This window comes from Drosophila montana, unplaced genomic scaffold (assembly GCF_035044405.1).
Source record: "Drosophila montana isolate Dmon_TW-CO22-7 unplaced genomic scaffold, ASM3504440v1 contig_1505_1, whole genome shotgun sequence".
NCBI lineage: Eukaryota > Metazoa > Arthropoda > Insecta > Diptera > Drosophilidae > Drosophila > Drosophila montana.
The window spans coordinates 775,916-797,958 of NW_026996452.1; the positions used below are offsets into that span (position 1 = coordinate 775,916).

General features: G+C 40.5%; 2 protein-coding genes across 3 annotated transcripts in view; one reads left to right on the plus strand and one right to left on the minus strand.

Annotated features, from left to right (window-relative positions):
- Nucleotides 1–22,043, plus strand: part of nxf4 (nuclear export factor 4) — a 74,374-nt gene that overhangs the window by 44,968 nt on the left and 7,363 nt on the right. The window lies entirely within an intron of this gene.
- plh (pasang lhamu) lies at nucleotides 1,168–20,432 on the minus strand. The gene is made up of 4 exons (XM_064691163.1): nucleotides 20,328–20,432; nucleotides 3,321–3,540; nucleotides 3,037–3,244; nucleotides 1,168–1,462 (listed from the first exon to the last, which is right to left on the minus strand). Exons 2-4 carry the CDS (start codon nucleotides 3,470–3,472, stop codon nucleotides 1,241–1,243), a joined length of 582 nt encoding a protein of 193 aa, XP_064547233.1. The 5' UTR covers nucleotides 3,473–3,540; nucleotides 20,328–20,432; the 3' UTR covers nucleotides 1,168–1,240.

Genomic DNA, 22,043 nt, shown 5'->3' on the forward strand with positions numbered 1-22,043 from the left:
GCTGCATACATTGAAATATTTCCACTTAGGTAGACCCTGTCAGAGGTTATTTGAGGTTTCTCATGAACTGGGCAAAACGGCGACACATCCTATCCCATAAACGCTTTTGTTTTCCAGATATCTTAACCGAAATCGGCAGTTAAGTCCAGTTATCGGACTACCATATCGTATAGCTCTAGTCCAGGGCAGGCTTTTAGTACACATAGACATATTTATCGTTTTTCTTAAACTTTACTGCAAGAGTATTTAATGTTATTACTTGTGTGTTTTAATAGCCTTTGTCAGCGTATATTAGATAGTAAAATACTTGACACCACCATCAAAACTAAGCCACATGCAACGCGCAGTTGGTCTCCCACGAACCCTATAAAAAAAAAAACCACAAAGGCAGACACATTTCTCGAATATGATGTGTGTAGAAACAGAACAGAGCAGAGCAGTCCGTTAATTAGTTACTTTAATATGAAATGATAAAAACAACAAGCCAGCCAAACGAGCCAGAGTGTTCTAGTCGCTAGTACCCGACTAGAAGATACCCTTTAACTATACATATGTGCACAAAAACACAAGCAGCTTAGCCCCACACTGTGGAGAGTACTTTCATGATTAACTCTGTATAAAAAAAACTAAATATTTTGGATCTGTGTATACTATACAAGAGGCTACATAACAAATAAAGTATCTCGAGCTCTTAAAATCTCTGAGTACGAACTCAGCTCGTAGTCCTGATCAAGAATATATGTATATGCTTTATCAGATCGGAGTTGCTTCTTTCTGCTGTTTACAAACATTTAAACAAAACGAATATGCCCGTTTTAAACATTTTTAAAGGGTATACTAAAATGACCCATGTCAAATTGACTGTTGTTGTTGTTGGTTTTGTTTTTTGGTCACGAAACAAAACAATCTAAAAGGGTAAAAATTGTGTCTGCCTCATTTAGTATATAGCATAATACAACTACTTCAACTAAAAAAGAACTTATCACAGCTCATTTATCAGCAACAATTAATGACTGCCTTATATACAGGGTATAGGATAAATAATATATATATATATGTATATATATTTATATATATGTGCTGCTCTTGACATGTCATTAAGCGTCGAGTTGAGTGAGATTGGGGCAAGTGTGGGTTGTTTTTGGGGAAATCAACTTTTAAACAGAATTTTAATTTAAATAGATATTTATTTAGGATTTAAAATGGGTTTGTTCTTGTTGTTGTTGCTGTTGGTGTCTTTTCACATTTCCAAAAAGTGTATGTCCACGGCATGATGATCAATATCGACGTGTGGATGCAGCTGCAGGAATTTCACATAGGCCAAGAATGTTGTCCAGCACATGCTGAAAAACGACGTGAATATCACCTGATTGCGGGCCGGGACAAAGGCAAAGTTCACAGTCTGCACGCAGGGCCAATAAATAACGCCAACCTTATAGGCATCCAGAAATTTATCGCTGACCTGCCAAAGGAGAGGTAGAGAGAGAGGGAGAGAGAGAGAGAGAGAGAAATAGAGATGGGTTAACATTAAGATAGTGCGTTTGTGGGCGTGGCATGCGCCCTCGTCATTTTAAATGCCAGCGCGGAAAATTGTAATTAAGTGCCATCGAGGCTGAAATCTTGGTGAAAAAATATATTTACGAACGGGTGTGAGTGTGAAAATGCTGCTGGGCATTTGTGTGTGTGTGTGTGTATGTGTGTGTGTCAAGCACTATAGCACTGGGGCGTGGCATTTTGTTAATGTTGTTAATTAAAAAGCCTTTTGGCCACATTCGTTGGAAAATTGCGGAAATTATATTTATGTTGGGTCGAAAAGTCAACAAAAAATTATGGCCCAAATGGCAATTGATGCTGGGCTACTAATTAAGCACAAAGTGGGCTCCTTTTATGTGTTGCAATATGTACACTCCGTGTGCAATAACTTTTTTTATGGCCCACACAAGTGCTGGCAATTTTGAAAAGTCAACGTGAGTGCTCTCTAATTAATTTTTATTTTAAATTTCATATGAATAGAGAGCTAAATGTTGAATGGAAGTAACAATGGAGTTGTTTATGGCGCAGCCTGGCAAGCACAGCTTCATCAGCTGCTCAGACAAAGTTTGCCAATCAGCCAGCCAGCCAGCCGGTTCGAACTCGGGCCTCCGACTCCGACTACGACTACGGCACGGAGCGGTGTCATAGATCTTGGCAACGCATGCGAGCCAAATGAGACAACGCTCGGTTGACATAAATATATGGTAAAACATTTACATTTACCAAGATAAATGGTTTCTAATGATATAGAAGTAACTTGGAGTTCGACTACGAGCACCGGCTGAGCAGTTGGGGCCGGCAAGCCAACAAATCAATGCTGACAACTCGGTACAGAGCCAGAGACACAGACACAGACACAGACAGAGGCAGAGACAGAGATACAGACAGCGAGACAGACAGGTGATATTTATGCAAGCTTACAGATGCTGGGCGGCAGATACAGATACAAATACAGATACAGATACAGATACAGATACAGATACATAGACGGAGGCCCAGATACTGGGCTAGTCGAGTGTAACTGTCGTGAGAAAATGTATTTCCGAAATACCCACACACACAAAGTCCAAAAACCCAATTTCAAATTAAACAAGAAGAATAATTATCCGATGATTGCCGTATTTCGAATACCCTGTAAATATATATATATATTTATTCAACATATATACGTTTATATCTTAATGAGATGTCTTCTTTTGTCATGTCATGAGCGTGAGCCGCAATGCAATGGGGTTTATGATAACGATAGCGATTACGATAACGATAACAAATTGAGCACTGACCAAGAAACACATTTTCATATGCAATAACAATAATAATAACAATAACCATAACGATGACAGACACGGGAAAAAAAGAGGAGGGGGCGGCGGCAGACAGAATCAGATGTTATCAACTGGAATGACTTAATGTTCGCCGTCAATTGGTCGTAAAAACAAAAAAAAAAAAAAATACAAGAAACATGAACAACAAAAACTGAGATCGATGGATCGATCAACGTACCTCCTGTTTGGCCTGGGCAAACGATTGGCCCTCCATCAGGGTCATGGAGAAGAGAAAGGAACTGATGGCCATGGGATCGTATGCGGTTTGCTCGGTGATCGCCTTGCAGAGAGATGACTTAATATCTGTGCGGGGCCACATGACGCCGGCCAGCCTTATCCAAAAATATATTGTCGGCCCCATAAAGAAGAAGCCAAATAAACTGAATCTGCGAAAAGAGACAAAAAGCGATGCCAATTATCAGCGACAGCAGCGGCCGGACACTCTCCTTGTTCGGTGCCCACCTCAGACACTTCATCCAGTCGTAAGTGCGGAATGTCCGTTTCTCGATCAGCGTCTGTTCGACGAGGCAGCCAATCGGCCACAGGGTCCCATATGATATCATGCCTCGTATGATTTTATATTTGTTTGTCAAATTTACAAGATTACGAAACATTTTCGCGCCTTTCTCGGCTCACGCTCAGATCTTAAGTGCTTGAAAAACACAAAGCAAAAAAAATTGGCCTGAAAGAGAAATTTGCGGGACGGTCAATAAATCGATGGATTGCCTGAGCTACTGCTTATATTAAAGGCAAACAATTGTATTGTACTTAAATCAAGATATTGCTTATATACTTACTATATCAACCTAACAATTTATGTGCTTCCATTAAGCATAGTTCAGGCTTATGCAAGTATATGAATTTGTTTGTAATTTATCTCCGTTTATTCTCATTCCCTTGCTTAACTTTTAATGAAAGTGGTTTGATTTATACTTAAAATTATTCAAAACCAGAAACTACTTAAAATTAAAAAAAAAAAACTTTAAATTCCAACCCGGTTTTCCCTGATTATGGCCAGCTCTCTGTCTCTTTGATGTCTGTGTGTTGTTTACTATAGAGCTCTGTTTGTCAGATCGGATTATGTTTTAATCTTTTCCCCTGGTTTTTACACTTTTATAATTACTTTTTGTAACATTCCTGTCAGTTATTAGCACGACTCTTGCCACTTGCTGCAGTTGCGCACAAACTCTCTTTGACATTGGCCACCTGCCGCACTATGAGCCCTACCCCTCTCAGCTTATTTGTGTAGTTAACTGCACCTTCAACACTGCCGGCTCATTTAAAATTTAAATGTAAATATAATGCAAATTAATGTTAAGGAAACATTTTGTTATGGCCTGTGCCACGGCGTGGCAGCCTGATGAGATCGAGAACGCGGCCTGTTTGGACAGTTGCTCAGCAGTTACAGTAACAGGCACGCACAGCCACACACACACGCACACACACACACACACACACACTCGAACAGACCACTTGCGTCACGTCCTAGGCCAGAACAAGGATGGCAACCTGAACGGGACAGCAGCGACAACGTGTACATGTTAATTACTTGTGAAAATATGCAACAGACGGCTAACAACAACAACAACAACAACAACAAGAACAGGAGGCACTCGGCAATTTGCCATGAGGTATACTTTTTCACACCAACTAAAATTGCACCAGCTCGTTTTGAGCTGAGGAGGACGAGAGACCCAGGCCCAGAGACCCGAGCCCGAACCCGGTTGCCGGCCTGGCCTATTGTTGTGTGTGCCCTTCGAAAGTGTACCTGCCTGGCGGTCGGGCTGGCGTGTGTGCGGGCATACTAATTACAACAACAACAACAAAAACAGGCAGCCACCCCGCCAGTGGATTTGGCTCTTTAATCGCTTCAACAACTGTTTCTTCAACTTCCTACCCACACCCAACATCCAGCCCGAACTTCAACTCCAGCCGCCAGTTCGAGGCCCATTTTAATTTCTTTGCCTTTGCGGCTCATTAAGCGTTCGGGCAGAGCCCAAAAAGAGAAAAAAGAACTTCAAATCACACATCGTTCATTTGCTTTCCCGCTTTTCGGTAGCCTGTTACTGGATTTCGTATACCCTGTAACCTGAAAACTGCAGCAGTATAGAGTATATAGCATTGTGCTATGTATAGCATATGTAGATAGTGTATGTGCTGCCTGTACATTCAGAGAAATATTGTGGAAAGTTGTAAATTGAGTGCGAAATACTTATTTAAAAATGACATATTTGAAATAAGCATGGAAATGCGGAATTTTGAACATTGAGCATTTAAGTCTTGAGTTGAGGAATTTCTGAATTAGACAATGGTTCATAAAATATAAATGCTAAGCTATCTTTACTTTCTAGATTTTTCCGAATTTTGAAAAGAATTAAACTACTGAGAAAATCATGGAAGCCTAGTATTTCTTAGATTCAAAATTGAAGTAAGGAATTTCGGAATTAAACCAATTTATTGAATTAAGCAATATGATTTTCCCTTCACTTTGATCACCATGTCGAAAATTGATGTGAACTACAGGGTATTTACTCGTCGTTTACTAAGTACTGAAGCACTCTTGTTTGTGTTTTATTGCATTGTACTTTTGATTTCGGGCACTGACTGACTGCCGTTCGTAAGTATCTTTCGCTCAAGCCTAATTGCTTTTTATGACAGTCGAGTGAATATGATAAATCTTTTCGTGTTCCCTGTTCAGCTCTGTGCTGTTGTCTGTTGTCTGTTGTCTTTTGGCTGTTGCGCTGTTCCGGCTAGAAACATTATTTCGACATTTGTCGGGATAGAAACATTCTTTGCAATTAAATTTTGTGTCTTTCGTATATTTCGGCATTCCAGTAGCGAGCACTACACGATAATACTTCGACATCTGTTACACGTCGGAACAACGACCCGCCCCTGGCACGCCCTGTGCTCATTAAGCTGCGTCTGTCTGTCTGTCTGTTTGTCCCCTACCCTGTAAGACAGTCAAGTGTGTCAGCTGTGCGAGTGCCTCGATGTGTGACATTTATTTGCAAGTGGCTGCGGATATCATTAGAGCTCTTCGAGTGGCTCAGGGACCCACATGAAAGGGCCACAAGGGCCTCGCAAGTGCTTCGTCTGAGCTACCCCTTCAGCCACAACTGCGGCACATCGTAGTGCGGCAATTGAACTTGACACTTGATACGATTCCATTCGATTGCCTCAGTTTGCGGGCTCAGCCATCAGAAGCGGGCAAGTAACAAGATTTTATATTATTTCTAGGTAAATTGTGCAATGCTAAACATATTCCTTTGAAGCTCTTCAAGCAGGTTCTCACGGGTCGTTGATACATAAAATTTATAGGCAACTTTATATATATATATTTATATTTGTACACTCAGAGAAAAGCGCTGCTCGTTATTCGAGCAAATTAAATTCGTTCTTACAAGTTCAAGTAATTCTTAAATAAAATATGAATCATACCAGACGTTAAAATTAAACGTTATTGATTAAGAGTAAGAAAAGTTGTCACTTAAAACAGGGATATAAATTTAATCATATTATTCAAGTCTAGTTAATGTTGGAATCTGAGAGATTTTGAATGTGTGTACTTGTTTTAATTTGTAGTTTATTTTTGGTTGCCAAAGTTAAATCATAATATATCATAAAATATAGGATTTTATTGGATATCAATTTTTCAAGTATCTCCAAGCCATAAACTATATAAAATATTAAGCCATATATGCATGTACATATATAGATCTCGGTGTCGGCTATATTTTTCGAGCGCGCTTTTCTCCTAGCTGAAATAGATTTGGGCAACTTATTTGGCTGTCTGCTTTTACATTTTGCCTGACTATAAATTTTACAATGCGCCCCTCAGCGACTGTGCAACAAAATCATTTTCACGCTCGCCTGCAACAAAAACTATAACAACTGCAGCAGTAACAACTGCAACTGCAACTGAAACTCTGCAACTGCAACTGCAGCAGGCGTGGACGAGGCATTGCGCATAAATTAAAAGTAAAATGTTTATTTACGTTGTGTCCACAAGGATGTATCAATGCCAGCTCGAGGGGGGAGGGGGGGGGGGGGGGGGGAATGGGACTTGCAACAACTGAACCGCCTGGCAGTTTCCTGTACAACATTTGCATTTTGACGCCGTTTTACGCATGATGTGGATAAGCGATGCCCTCCTCCCTCTCTGGCATGTCTGCGTTGCCGCTTATCAGCCAAATGAAATCAAAGAGAGAGAGAGAGAGAACGAGAGAGAGGGGTGGGGGCAGATAAAGGGGGCGTCGTTGAAGTCAGAGCCTGCAGCATCTTGCAACATTTTGTTTTAATTTCGCACTCTTGAAAAGTGGCAGCCGCCACTCGAACGGGCTTTTGATGTTGCCCAGACGCTGGCAGCGACGCGACGTCGCGACGTCACCGTCAAAACTGTGGCAGCTGTTGTTTGGCTTCAGCAGAGGCAACCATCCAAAGCTCCATGGTCCATGCCATGGACCAGATACTAAGTGCCGCAAATACCCTGCATCTAACCCATGTATATTTATTTCGCTTCGCGTTAAACTCGTTTCAATTTAAATTCACTTTAAATCATTGGGGAGGTATTCAAGAAGTTTCCAGCCGCTACCGCTACACTCAGAGAAAAAGCCAAGAACTTTGTTTTCAAGCGAATAGTAAAATTGTTCTTCATTCAAATATTTTCTCCGAGTGTATTTAAGGGGTTTTTAGGCAACAGTCGGACTTTAGGGCATATAATTTAATTATTTCGATATGCTAATGGCAGTGTATTCACGTTTCGGTATTTCCTTGTTGTCTTTTTCTCTCCTTTCATGTTTTATTATTTTATTGCGCTGCGCCTTGGGGGCGCTTCACTGGCTACCTCTGCCAACCCCCACACCACCTGCCGCTTCCGCCCCTCCACCGCCACCGCCCCCGCCCCCGCCCTCCATTGCTTCGCTATGGCGCGTATTTCCTGTTGGTCGTCGGGCGGCACTTGCAACATTTAATTTAATTTAATTCTTTACAGTTTGCTTTGGTTTTTTTATGATTACATTTACAGCCTATTTTGCTGCGGCGGCGGCAACGGCAACAACAGCAAAATACGAAACGTTTATTTTATTAAATATGATTATTGACTTTTTACCGCTTTCAACATTTTGTTTCTCTCCATTTTCCAATTGATTTTCAATTTAATTTCGTCGCCGCCGAACTTCACAGAACATTTTAGTTGGCGTTGTTGTCGCAAGTGCCACATCAAAGGCCCAAAAAGACGACGCTAATTGCAGCCCGCGAGCATCGCTGCCTACTACAGCTGTACTATATAAGTATCTGTATCTGTATCTGTAAATGTATCTGTATCTGTGCGCGTATCTCAAGGTGTGAATTGTGATTGCATTCGCTGCGTCCGCTCTGAAGATTTCTTTGTACCTTTGCCATGCACAATATTTTTGTTCTCTTTTGCTTTTTTATTTGATTTCCAGTTGCCTTTTTCGGCTCTTGTTTATTGAACTTTGGTTGCACGATACCAACAGCAGGGGGGCCAGATAGGGCGGGGTGAGGAGGGGGCGACGCGCTAGTTTTAAACATATTGGAACATGTGTATTTGTCGACTGATGGATGCGGGCTGTTTGTTCTTTGCGCCGAACACCATGATTTGATTTATTTGTACACAACTTTATGATATTTACATGTCTGAAGGCCCGAGGAGCTCAAAGTGGAACGGGGACTGCTGGCATTGAGCACCGCCGGGCCTTGGTTGCATGCAATCTGCGTTTTAACTGTAAATATTGGGTTCACTGAGCGTGTTACGCCTCCCAGTTGTGTGTGTGTGTGTGTGTGTGTCAAAAGTCAACATAAGGGTTCGGCCATGGGAATTCGTATAAACATAACAGCGGGCACCCCAAGCGTTTCCCATTTTCTCGATTCACTTTGAAGCTATTAGCTGTACAATAATGAAGTGTAATAAATCTAGCTTGCTTTTAATCTAATATCTTGTTCAATCAGAGAAAAGATTGCAGTTTGGTTGTCCAAGTGACACAAAGAAATCTCTGGTTCGAATCCGCGACTAGTGTGTGTCTTTTAACTGAAGGCTATATTAGTCATACTAATAATACTGACAGTTAAATAACAGATAATAACAGATTCAGTCATTCCGGATGACTGAATGACTGCTGCATTCAGTACACTAAAAAAGGTGTTGCTGGTTCGAATTGTTGGCTATACTATGGTTTAAGCTAAAGGCCATACGAAGGTATGGAATTTATTTATGATAGTTTCTCATAATAATAATAGCAACAGATAAATGACAGATTTACTAATGCTACTGTCTCTTTCGGAAGCAGTCTTTCAGTTCACTAAAAAAGATGTTGCTGGTTCGAATTGTTGGCTATACTATAGTTTAAGCTAAAGGCCATACGAAGCTGTGGAATTTATTTATGATAGTTTCTCATACTAATAATAGTAACAGATAAATGACAGATTTACTTATGCTACTGTCTCTTTCGGAAGCAGTCTTTCAGTTCACTAAAAAAGATGTTGCTGGTTCGAAGCTCCGGCTATACCATGGTTTAAGCTTGAGTCCATACGAAAATGATGGAATTTACTTATGCAAGTTTCTTTCTGCTTGGCGTAAAAACAACTAAGTGCATTGTCCCTTAACGTTCATTCATTAACAGGACTTTCACCTAAATTATTTCAATCAAGTGCCGCCTTCTTTTTTCAATGCACTCAATCAAGTGCAATTATTGGAAGGAGCACAAATGTTGTGGCCAGGCGGGGTTCCGTGCTTATCTAATGCTGTTCATCTGCAGCCTGTTCTTTTTAGTGGGTTTCTTTGGCCCTCCTGCCGCTTAATGCTCTTAGTTTGGTCGGGCTGCCTGCCATGCTCGATTATCATTATCAATGCATGCCCCGTCATAATTAATAAGACTCACCCTCGCCCAAAGGCAGCAGCACGCAAGACTGCAATCAGTTGCCATTGTGCCAGGCAACGACGGCCTTATCAACAAACCCAACCCGAGCCCAATAAACCAGCTGCCCTTCCTGTTTTCTGACCCATTTGGCTCTCTCGCTCAGTGTTTGCTTAGGCGCTCCTGGCCAATTAAGGTCTTCCTGTTGCGCAAAATATCGTAAACAGTTCTTGTGTTGTTTTTTGTCTTCTCTTTTTTAACCCTCGCCTCGATGGCATATGTGATAATAATTTTTGTCTGTCCTTAGCTAACCACCTACTCGTGATATGCATTTTCCCAATGCCCAGACCCCTTGCTCAGAAATGAAAACATCACACACGCTCAATTTCAAGTGTCGAAACGCCCGACAGCTGTGATAACACAAGGGACATGGAAATAGTTCGCCCTTCTCTGCGCCCGCCGGGCACAACGTTGGCTAAAGTTTTAAAATAACACCAAATGGAGAGATAGATAGAGAAAGAGCGAGAGAGAGAGGGAAAGACCCCTCTTTGGGCCCAAAAATGTATGAAATAATTTTCGCATTTAAAACAAAAACAAAATCGAAAGGAACCCCTGCAAAGTAGTTGGCAGCACATGTTGCCAACTAAAATATTGCAATTGCGCTTGATTTTCGCTTCTTTTACTATAATTGCTTTGGCTGGGCTTCTGTTATTCTTCTTTGACTGTGTCTTAAATGATGTGCCAGGGCCAGGGCGGAGGACAACGGATACGTTGCCCAAAACAAGAGAATCCAATTTCGTTAGAATTTGATTGTCAACCCGAATAACGAGGCGACAGACAGACAGACAGACAGACAGACATACATAAAAGCGACAGGCGGGCAGGCAGACAGTTTGTCAGGGACAGCAGGCCGACAAAGGCGAATACATTGAATTTTAGAAACAAAGAATTATACGAGAGCTGTTGCCATACACATACACAACTTGCATTGTGCTATTCCAGAATTCTCGGTACGACGCACAAGTGTCAAAAGCAGCACATGACAGTTTTTGGCGGCACTCACAACTACACAAAATATACAAGTGCCATATAGATCATATATATATCCTATATATATACATATAGTTATTTGTTACCAAACAATTTAGTTTTGTTAGTTTTGGCATTAAGCGGGAACGGGCCCAAACGACGGTTAAGCCAAATTGACGTTTTGTGTGTGACCCCAGTCCCGGCCAAGAGTGGATTTCGGTGCTTAATCTTCGTCTGGCATTGACATTAGATTTGGCACGCATTCTGCATTTGATGAGGATGCGCTAAGTGAGGCGAGCAACTAACGCATATCGAATTTAAAAAGCGTCTAGTTAATTTATTTAAATTAAGTTTAAAACTTATAACAAGAGGTCAGTAATCAAAAGTTGCTTATAAAAGGTGGTCGATTGCTTACAAGGGACGCTTTATAATAGGAATGAGGCTTAGCAGCAGGTTTACAAGGAGCCTATCATATACTCGTTTCATTAGGTACTTTTGCGCTATCAATTGCTTAGAGTTCCCAAACTTTACTCCCCCGTGATTGACATGGTTGGTAATAAAAGGTAGTCGATTGCTTACAAGGGACGCTTTATAATAGGGATGAGGCTTAGCAGCAGGTTTACAAGGAGGTTGTCATGTACCCTGCTCATTAGGTTCTTTTGCTCTATCAATTGTTTAGAGTTCCCAAACTGAGCTCCGCCGTGATTGACATGGAACATTTATTTTTACTGAAGCACCAGCACCATCAATTATCAATGCATAGTATTTTATGTAGTTCGACAATGCCTCAAAAAGTGGATGGTTCCAATCGCTTCATCAGTTACAGGTCTCGGCCATGCGAGTCTCTGTCGGGTTGCACATGTGTGTGTTGCGCCCACGATAGTTGGAAGCCCCGTGGGGTTACATTGAACCTGGTAGAAAAATAAAAAGCTGTGCCCAAATTTAGACCCCGGTTCACTGCACTGCGCCACAACGAGTGCTTGTTGTTGTCGTCTAGAGTGAAAAAAAAAAACAAAATAAATAAAATGCCAGCACAACTGTCAATTATGGACGTAGTGCTGGGCCATCGCACACACAAGTACAATAAACAAATATACAAGCGCAAAGTAGATATATTTTATATATACATATATGTAAGAGTAAACAGCAGCAATTGAATTTGTTGATGCCGTCGCTGGCTGCCTGCTTCGCTGGTCGGATTGATGGCATTGATGGCGGCGGCGTAGGACGCGGACTCGAACTTGCGACGGGAACTCCGCTGCTCCGCTGCTCCTCCTCCGCCGCCGTCGCCGCTTATTGACACATGCCACATACGAAAATGCAACGTCAAAGTCATTTGTCACGCGCCGGCTACAACGAACGGTATCAATGAGCGAACAATGAACCAGGCGGCGGGCAAATAAACACCCCACCACACCCCACCGCATGCCGGCCCAAACTCGAGCTCGAACTCGAGCGGAGACCGAATCGGACCACAGAGCGCACAGAAATAAATGTTGAGCACACACTAAATCAACAATTATGTAGAAGATAAGCAAACGTTGGAACGAGTGGATCGGAACCAATGCGAACCACTGCGAGCCAAAGCGAACAAACGAACCATTCGAAATGTCAGTGAGCGGGCCTCAAACGAACTTCCGCAATTATTTACAATCGCTCGCATATCCCATTAAATTCAACAGCCGAGCCAACAATTTCTATGCCTCGACCCCTTTTTTCCTTACGTTTCGTTTCGTTTCGTTTCGTTTTTCTTTATCAGTGTTGCCCGCTCGTGGCCGGGTTCGATGGATCTGCCCGAAATTAGTTGCCAGTAGCCAGACACAAAGGAAAAAGGGGTGCAAGACCGCTTAAAGGGCAGCTTCCCCCCGCTCGCCTGAAACTATGTATGTATATGCCGAAACCCCTGACGGAACCCCTGGCGCAGCGGGTTCGAACCCTGCCAGCTTGTAATTTCATGCACTTAAACTCGCATTATATTTATTTTTTATTTTTATTTTTGCTCTGTTCTGTTAATTTTCTTGTTTGTCTGATTTAGTTTTTTTCCTCCATTTTTTGTTATTTTGGTACGTCATCGTTTACTTTTTGGGAAACCTTAGGCCCTCTTCATTTATTTTTCAATTTTGTTTATTACTTTTTTTCTTGATACAATTTGAGGTGTAGTCATTATCATTTGGACGCTCTTCTGCGTGCCGAGTCCGTAATTACATTTATGGCTTGTGTACAGCAGAGCCAGTATACCCCCGGGGGCTGGGCTGGGTCTGGGTCTGGGTCTGGGTCTGGGGCTGGGACTGAGACTGGGACTGCGTGCCGTGTGTTAAATTATATGGCCAGTCATTGCATTTATGAGCGCAGTTACATGAGCTTGTTCTTTTTTCATTCTTTTAGTTGTTGTTGAGGGTCGCTTGTTACAAACAGCTTATCAAGAGCTTTAGTTTTGCGGGAGTGATTAAAAAGTAGGGCAATTTGCGCCCATTCGATAAACATTTTAGAATGACTATTTATTCTTAGTCTCCTAAATAAACACTGGCTACTGAGATTCGAACCTACGGCCCTGCCTTTCCTTCTCACCTAACGAGGACACATTGTAATATTATAATTTTAAATTGGATTGCTGTAGGAGCTTTCAGATTAGAACTAAATGTGACTCATTCATTCACAAAGCATTCAAATATGCTCAACTGTTGTCCTAAGTATTCGAGATTGTGGCAGCTTAACCTCATTTCAAAAGCATTTCAGGCAGCGCAAGAATTACATGAAAAGTGGCAAGTGGCAAGCCAAACGCAAAATCAAAGGAAAGAAAATTAACATGAAGTGAATTTCGAAAGGCGGTCTCAGTGCAGATAAGTACATAGAAACAGAAAGGCAGAGAGACAGACGGAGGGACGGACGGACGGGCGGACTGGCAGTCGGGCGGACGGACTGATGGCAAACGTAAAATTTGGCAAGCATTCGGAATAGCAGAGCACGTGCTTATAGCGCAAAAAAATGTGGAAACTTTTATTTCCTAAGAGACCCACTGAGACAGCCAGTCGACATGGACGTGACGGACAGCGTGAGGGACGGGCGGGGCGGGGGCGAGGGACAAGGCGAACAGTGGGAACGAACGTCAACGTAATCATGAGGCAATTTCTTCTTACTCGGAGCTGGCAACTGCAATTTGTAGTCAACGTTCTCTTAGACAGCCTCAGCCTCAGCCCGGCAGGGACTTAAGAAATGGGACAGCTGAGTTCGACTGCTGTTTTTTGACCCACTCAAACACACACACACACACTCCCGCAGAGTGTGCGTTCTTGTCGCAGCTACTTAAGCAGAATTAATCTTTTTTGGCAAATAAATCATGTGGCACGCTGTTTCCGTTCCGTTTGCCTTGTTGTATGCGCAATTTGAATAAAAAATGGCAACTCGAAACTCGCCAGCGTAACCGACTAGAAGATACCCACCCTTATATTCCTATATATAAGACTAAATGTTGTCTTAGTTTATATGACAAATACGTAAAGGGATCAAAGCTTGACAAAGTAATAAAAGTTCGATATTCAGGAGAAAGCTAAGGAATGGATTGAGGACTTTTCATGTTAAAATTTGACAAGAAATTAAACAGCCTTCAAATCGCTTTTAATATTGCGCACAATTGAAACGCACTATCGATTAAAAATAAATTTAAAAATATATAAAGATTCAGTCGTCGGTCTACTTATTTTTAATGTATTTGCAATAATATTTAAATACAGGGTATAATAATCGCATATTTAGCATTTTGAGATCAAGCACAGTTCATATATATATGTATATAGATGCATATACCACTCCCAATTCACATTAAATCAGTGTTATGTTTATTAAATTTATTACTTGGCACAGGCACACATACATATGTACATACATACGTATACACACACAGATAGTATATTTCTTGGCGTCTTTTGCATTGTTTTATATTTGAAATAAATAATGCTTTGAGCTGTGGAAGCGGGTCGATTAATATAAATCAACGCCCGTCTGTGTCATCCCACTCGCTGGGTCAGTGGTGCGGACAGGGTGTGCGCGGGGTGTGGGGTATGTGTGCGGGACTGAGGTGGCTCAACTTTTCCTTTGTGGCTTTAATGAAAGTAATTTATTAAGTAATTTCTAAGCTTTTAGTCGTGACGCTTGTTGTTGAGCGTTTAATTAATTGGTTTTCTTATTAAACGCCAGCCAAAATGAATTATGCATGAGGTAGCGCTCGATGATATTGGAATCGGGATTGTGTAACCTTTGCCTTGCCTTCGGCTCGCTCCCAAAACCCAACCAACTAAGTACACAGCAGCTACTAAGGCGAGAAAAACCCGCATTACTAGAATAAAATATAGGGGTGACGACTGTAATTGTTAATGAAATGTTACGGAATATCAGATTAATAAATATTTCGCATTAGGCAATTACAATTATAGTTATTATATTAAATGATAATTTATGGCGTAGGTGGATTAGTTTGAACTTGTTTTAACTTGTCGTTTCCATTCGTTTCGTTTCTGGTGCATTTGATGGCCATATTTTATCTCCGATTTTAGCCATGTTTCAATGCATTTGCCTTTAATTCTCTGGGCACTGGAAAACGTGCTCTTTTTTAGTCAGCCCGAAGATAGTTTCAAAGCATTTGGACAACGGCTGTCGTTGTCGTTGTCGAATGTTGTCGGGGCTTGTGAATGTTGTCGCCGTAGTTGTTACGCGAGAGTCTTGTCTTGTAAATGACTAAGCGGCGCTCCAAAGAGACCCAGTTACAGCTGTGCGTCTGTCTGTCTGTCTGTCTGTCTGTGTGTAATACGAGTATCTGCAACACTCTGAGAAAAAAGACGTTAAGAGATCAAAAAGAAACAGATTTCCTACTTGAATTCTCTTGAATTGAGTAATTTAATTTCGAAATTACTCATTTTAAGCTGTCCAGCCTTAAATAATTACAGGCAAACGAAAAGATATAGATACCAAATATGGAGAGGGTCTCCCGCCGGCCTGTGTGTCGTTTGCGATGTTTTAACTCGTTGAGAATTACAAGCGTCAAGGAAAGGAAAAGATCAGGAAAGCTTAGGGCTTATAACTAAATAATAAGACAACAATGACAAGAACTGGAAGACTAGAATCAAGCTTTAATCGTGCTTAATTAAAGCACAGCATAACTTAAAATAAGTACTGTATTTGAGTTGGAATTTCACGTTCAGCAAAAGAAGTTCTTGAAATAAGATTTTCGCTGGAAGGTTAGGTTATGTTGACATTGCTTGCATTTTGACAACGTTTGCACATAATATTTTCTCTAAGTGTATTTTGTTGCAAATGCTGCGAACGGATATGCACAAGATGCGAAACGTGCTTTCCCAATAACGTCAGACAGACAATGACAAAATAAAGCCAAGAAACGATGCGAACCGACTTGGTTGCATTTATTGTTGTTGTTGTTGCTGCTGTTGTTGTTGTTGTTGTGGCCTGTGCTAAAAACTGCAGCCAAAAAATAAATAAAAATATTTAAAGAAAACTGTCAAGATTTGCATTTATCGTTGTTGCCGCTAAGAAAATGCACATGCGATAAAGTTTCTGTTGTCGTCTCGTCGGTATCTGGTATCTAGTAGCTGGTATCTCACAGATACAAATTCAGATACAGATACAGAAACACGTGCGTATATATATATAGATATGCATGTCTGGCACTTGCATAATTTGCATATCGGGCAAATGTGGGGCTTAAAAAAAAAGAAGAGGAACTACAGCAAAAACACGAAACGCTTATCTAAACACAATTAAAAAGCAAAGTGCTGCAAATGAAATGAATAAAATAAAAACAAGAACTCTTCTCTGACACTTGCTGGTTGTTTCCGTTCAAATTGCATATAAATAATTGTGCGTTTGGAGATTTTAATTGACACACCACAGAAAGGAAGCAAATATCAAATTTGTATTGGCGAAATTCTGCGAACTTTTCATGATTGGGTTCGGTTTATTCGGGATTTCTGGTTTTTACCATTTGTCGATGTTTTTGTATTTGTATTTGGCATTTGTTGTGTATTAATTTAATTAGTTGGCGTTTTGTGGTTTCAGCTGCCCAGATCCGAACCGACTCCCGCATCGGAACAATCGGATTAAATAGAAATGTGGGTTTTTTGTGCTTTTGCAGATAGCAAAAATGTTCAACACACAAATACGGGCTTTTATTTTTATTTCTTTTTTCCTTTTAAATATTTGCTTTTTGTCGGCTTTGTGTAATTTTGCCATATGCTAAATAAATTAAAATTGCAATTTATTGTCGAGATATTGTGTGCGTGCGTGTGGGTGAATGTGATAAATACATACATTTGCATTTACTGCGAGCTAAAAAAACAAACAAAGTTAAATAACATTTAAATTGAAATTCTGATATTTATGCAACTAAAATTTATGACAAGTTTATTGAACTTTGAATTCCGAAAAGTTTAAACGGGCGATTACATTTAATATTCGATATGCGAAAAAAAAAAACTGAAAAAGAGTGAAATAATTAAATTATAAATTTGAATGTGCATACATTAGGTTTATTAAATCAACTTTTTGCTGCATTTTGACATTATCTGTGGGCAAGCAAAATACACTGAGAGAAATCATATAAAATGCAACCAAACGAGAATTTCTAGTTATTTCCTCATTTACTGCTGTTTGAGCGGATACGTTTTTTCCGCAATGTCCCCAATCTGCATTTACACACACACAAAACAGATGTATGCCATTAGCAACTATGCATATAATGGCCTCTACTCACACACACACACACACACACACACACACACACCCACAATCATTTCTATGGCAATAAATCCATCTTTATATACGGTTTACAATTCAATTTAAATGTAATTTCCCCTTTGCGAAATTGCAAAATTTCAACAGAATATTTGCTAGGGGTGAGGTATCAGTCACCCAGTCAGTCACCCAGTCAGTCAGTCAGTCAGTCAGTCAGTCAGTCAATCAGTCAGTCCGTCAGTCACACAGATAGGCAAATGTCGCAGACACGCCTCATGCCACCAGCAGGCATGTAAATAATAGTGTACATCATAATTTTTCATTTGGCACGGTAGAAAATCGTTTTACACTTTCGACATAAATTGACGAAATAAATCATGTTGGCAACACGTGATTGGGGATTTAGGGCGGGGTGGCAACGCCAGCTGCTGCCGACCCCGCCGCACCTGACTGCGCACGGCCGGAAAACGAGCACGAGAAATTGCAGAAAAAAAATGGTGTGTGTGTTGCTATGCAAACGTAAGGGATAGGTATCATGTAAAGCACACTTTTCGTATACCCTAACATTATTTATACATTGTACATTGAATGTATTCTTAATAGCTAACGAATCCTTTCTCGAGCTTTATTTAGGGGAATAATAAAAGTTGTTAAGCCAACTTAATATTTCCTAATATATATATATATATATATATAGAGGTAGAGCATACACGCTTCGTTGCAGCGCGCTTGTGTCTTACTTAATAATTTATGTGCTGTGCATTGTATTTTCATTTCGCGTTTATTATTTCGGACGCACAATGCGGCGTATGCGCAATGTTTGTGCATTTTTGCTTAACGTGTGCTTAAAATATTTTTGCCGTTGCGTAAAAGAAAACAATTCTGTTTAATATTTATAATTTCATTAAAGGTCCGTCTCACTGTCTACTCTAGCATATTTGCCATGTCGGCCCTTTGCCATTTAAGTGCATTGTCAATTATATACATTTTCATTTTCATAAAAGGCCACGACCGGGTCGTCTGATTGAATTGTGGCCTCCGATATGAGCATGTACATTTAACTGATAAATGTGATGAATGTGGTATTCATTTTCATAAGCAATTACAAAATTGCATTTCAAGTGTAATTCATTTTTGATGTACGACTGATGCATGAACTGATTATTGATTTGTGGCGCTTTGTTTCCCACTGGAACGAGGGGTATTAAATGCGCATTAGGCGCTCCCTGCACCCCACCTGGGTAGCCTGGGCATTTCCGCTGTCCGCTCCTCCCCTGGCTGGCCGGGGGCTGTCACTTATCGACCACATTAGCCTAATGATTTCGTCAAGTTTCTCAGTTCCATTGTCAGCACTTAAATGCAGGCTTCATTTGGTTAATTGCATGGCAAACGTTGTCATGATTAATGTTAATGCTAATGTGACTGCCCTTTGGGGCCGACACACAGCAACTGCTGGCTGTCGAATATATGTACATATATTCGTATAGATCCCGAAATTAAAACCTGTTTCTAATTCATTTGATTCTTTTTTGCCTTTCAGCTGTTTTGTAATTTGATTCCCCATTCGCAAAGTCAATTTCATTAATTGGAATTGTGCATTGAGCTGTTGAAAATTGATAGGCTGATTCAGGTAATCAATTTCGCATCGTTCAATTAATCTAGCATAATTAAAGTGTAGCCCGGGCCGAGACATATTTCCTGTATCAAATTGACATTCTATTGTAACTGGACACTCGCTGAAATGCCGTTCGAAATTCTAGTATGTCTGGCCTAAAATGTATGCCGTGTTGTTCATTAAATCTCAAGTAGATTTTGTGCTGAAATGTTCTTCAATTAAGCATAAATCATTCGTGATTTCACAACAGACCAACACTAAGAATTAAGAATCAAATAATTACTGCAAGAAGTTAAGGGTAAAAAGTTCTTTATCAAAGTACACAATTTCTCAATCAATCAAGTCTTTTGCTAAATTAAATCTCGTGCTGGGAAATTTTGGGAATTAATAAATATTCGTGAAACAAGAATTTCATTTACAATGAGCTTAAGGGACTTTTCCCAGATTCTCGATTAAATCTCTAACATTTTTCTTCAACTATTTACAGTCTAAGCATGCTCCAAGGATGTTGGAACGTTTGCTTTTTACTCTCGCAGCGGGCGAGAGGCTGGGCGAGATTAACGGAAGGCGTTTCGCTACCAACGATTGCCATTGCCGCCCATTTGGGCCGTAAGTGGAGCAAGGCTTCTCTCGTTTCGCAATCTTGGCACGCTAACTGTTACCCACTGCCCCCGCACCCCTTCCACCCGCTCCCCGCTGGCAATCGTCAATTGCCCATTTGCATGACCCACTTGCGCTGAGAATTATAAAGCAAAAGGCGTGCTTATGTATGCACAAACCCGAACAGTTGCTGTTTTAGCACCGAGCACCGAGCAGCGAGCACCGAGCACCTCGAGGGGCTGTCTCTATCGGGGCATTACGTATACGCCGCCTTGGCTGCCTCACATGCCACACAACTGACGCTGACGTTAACTTGGACGTTAACGTTGACGCTGCGATTGTCGCCTCTATTTATAGAGCCTTTTAATGAGCAAACTACTTCCGACAGACGCACATTTGAACTTTAAAAAAAACACACACACACACTCATGCGAGAGTTATAAATAATCGGCTGGCAATTAGCAATTGCAATTCACATGGCAAGGCCTATTAAACACAATCGAGAAATAATATTTGACTAACAATCAACGATTTGACGCTCGACTTTCGCAGTTGGCTTGATTATGTAATTCTTGAATATACATATGTTTATAGGGCATAAGTATTTACCCAATTAATTCAGTTGGAACTTGCTGAAAATGTTTGCGCTAATTTGCGCGAATTCGCGACGCGTTTAGGCCAAATAAAAACGAAAAACTAATTTGCAAAGCTCGCAAACTGTGCATCCCAATGTCAATGACAGCGCACGAGGCGCAAAGAACTGCAGATATCAGAAAGCTTTCAGAGATGCCAAACCCGCCGCTCCCCCGCCAACACAATCATTAGGATCATCATTCAATGTTACCTGATGGCTCTCTGCACGTTGTGTGTGGCTGTGTGTGTTGTATCTGTGTGGCATTGCAAAAAGTATCTTTGTAGCTGGCAATCAATAATATGCATTGTGAATTGCAGTTCATTGTGAGCTGCTTTTATACTCTTACAGAGTATTATACGTTCATGTCCTCCGACTTCATAAAATCTATATGTACTCCTGATCAGTATGAACAGTCGAGTTAGTGAGTACATGAGTCGGAATTAGCCGGATCGTAGCACTATATCGCTGCATATATCTTGACCATAGCATTTTTGAACTTGACTATGCACCCAATATATCTTAGCATAAGGTTTTTATAGGCACAATCGGAGGAACATGTGCCACATGTCTAAAAGGGCATTTAATCGTCGGCTTGCCTTCTTTTTTATTCATTTTCCTTTATTTGTTTATTTATTTGCTGCACTTTTTGCGCAATTTTCTGGCAACGCTTTTTTCTTTTTCATTCATTGCATTTGGCAAGCAACTGCCAATAAGTTGGCCATAGGCTATTGGCCATAGCTTATAGTCTGGGCATCTTCGCTTCTACATAGCAGTTAATTGCACGTTTTGGCCAGCAACAACCGCAGCTACAACTACAGCAAAAACAACAACAACAATGGGAATGCTAAACATAAAGTAACTAACTAAAGGCAATTTTTTTGCGGCTTCGGTTTTGGCTTCTCGTCGACTTTTGGCCAGCTTTGCCTTCTCTTGAGAGAATGTTTATATTATGGAAAACCTGAAGCCTGCTTTTGGATCAACTAAGCGAAGCTGACTATAATGAGTTTGTGATGTGGTTATGCCAAGCATGAATGCATATATATGTATATCTATATATATATAAACCTATATTTCCTAACTGACTGATTGATTGATTGACTGACTGATAATCAACGCAAAGCCCAAGCCGTAAGCTTCAAGCGTTGCTATTTTCGTATTTAACTTTTAAATTGTGAGTAAATTTCACGAGTAAGTGTGGAAAATGAGTGGAACACGATTGACATAGGCTTTTTAAAGATATTTTTGAATATTCTGTGGAGACGTTACACATTTTGACAAATTCAACTAGCTGCGTGGAAAATGGGTGAAATATGACAATCATTTAATTTACTATAATAAAAGAATTTGGTCTGGTAATACTGCCATACTTTTTATTATGGTCAGAATATCCCATTAAAAAACATAAATAATCTTTATAATATCACAAATGCGAGTAAAACTGAATAGTAAAAATATATCTAAAGCGACATATATACTAATATTATAATTTGGTAGGATATTGGCAGGAACAGTTAGTGGGTAAGCTCGATTGTTGTGTTTGCTTTTCCTGGGATCTGCATCTAGTAAATACTCTTGTATTTGAGCATTAACTTTGTTTACTTGATTGTTTCTCTGTTTTGGTATTTTTCTTGATTTTCTCGCTCTTTCTGCGTTTGTATTGTTGTTGTTTTTTGTTGGCATACTTGTAGATA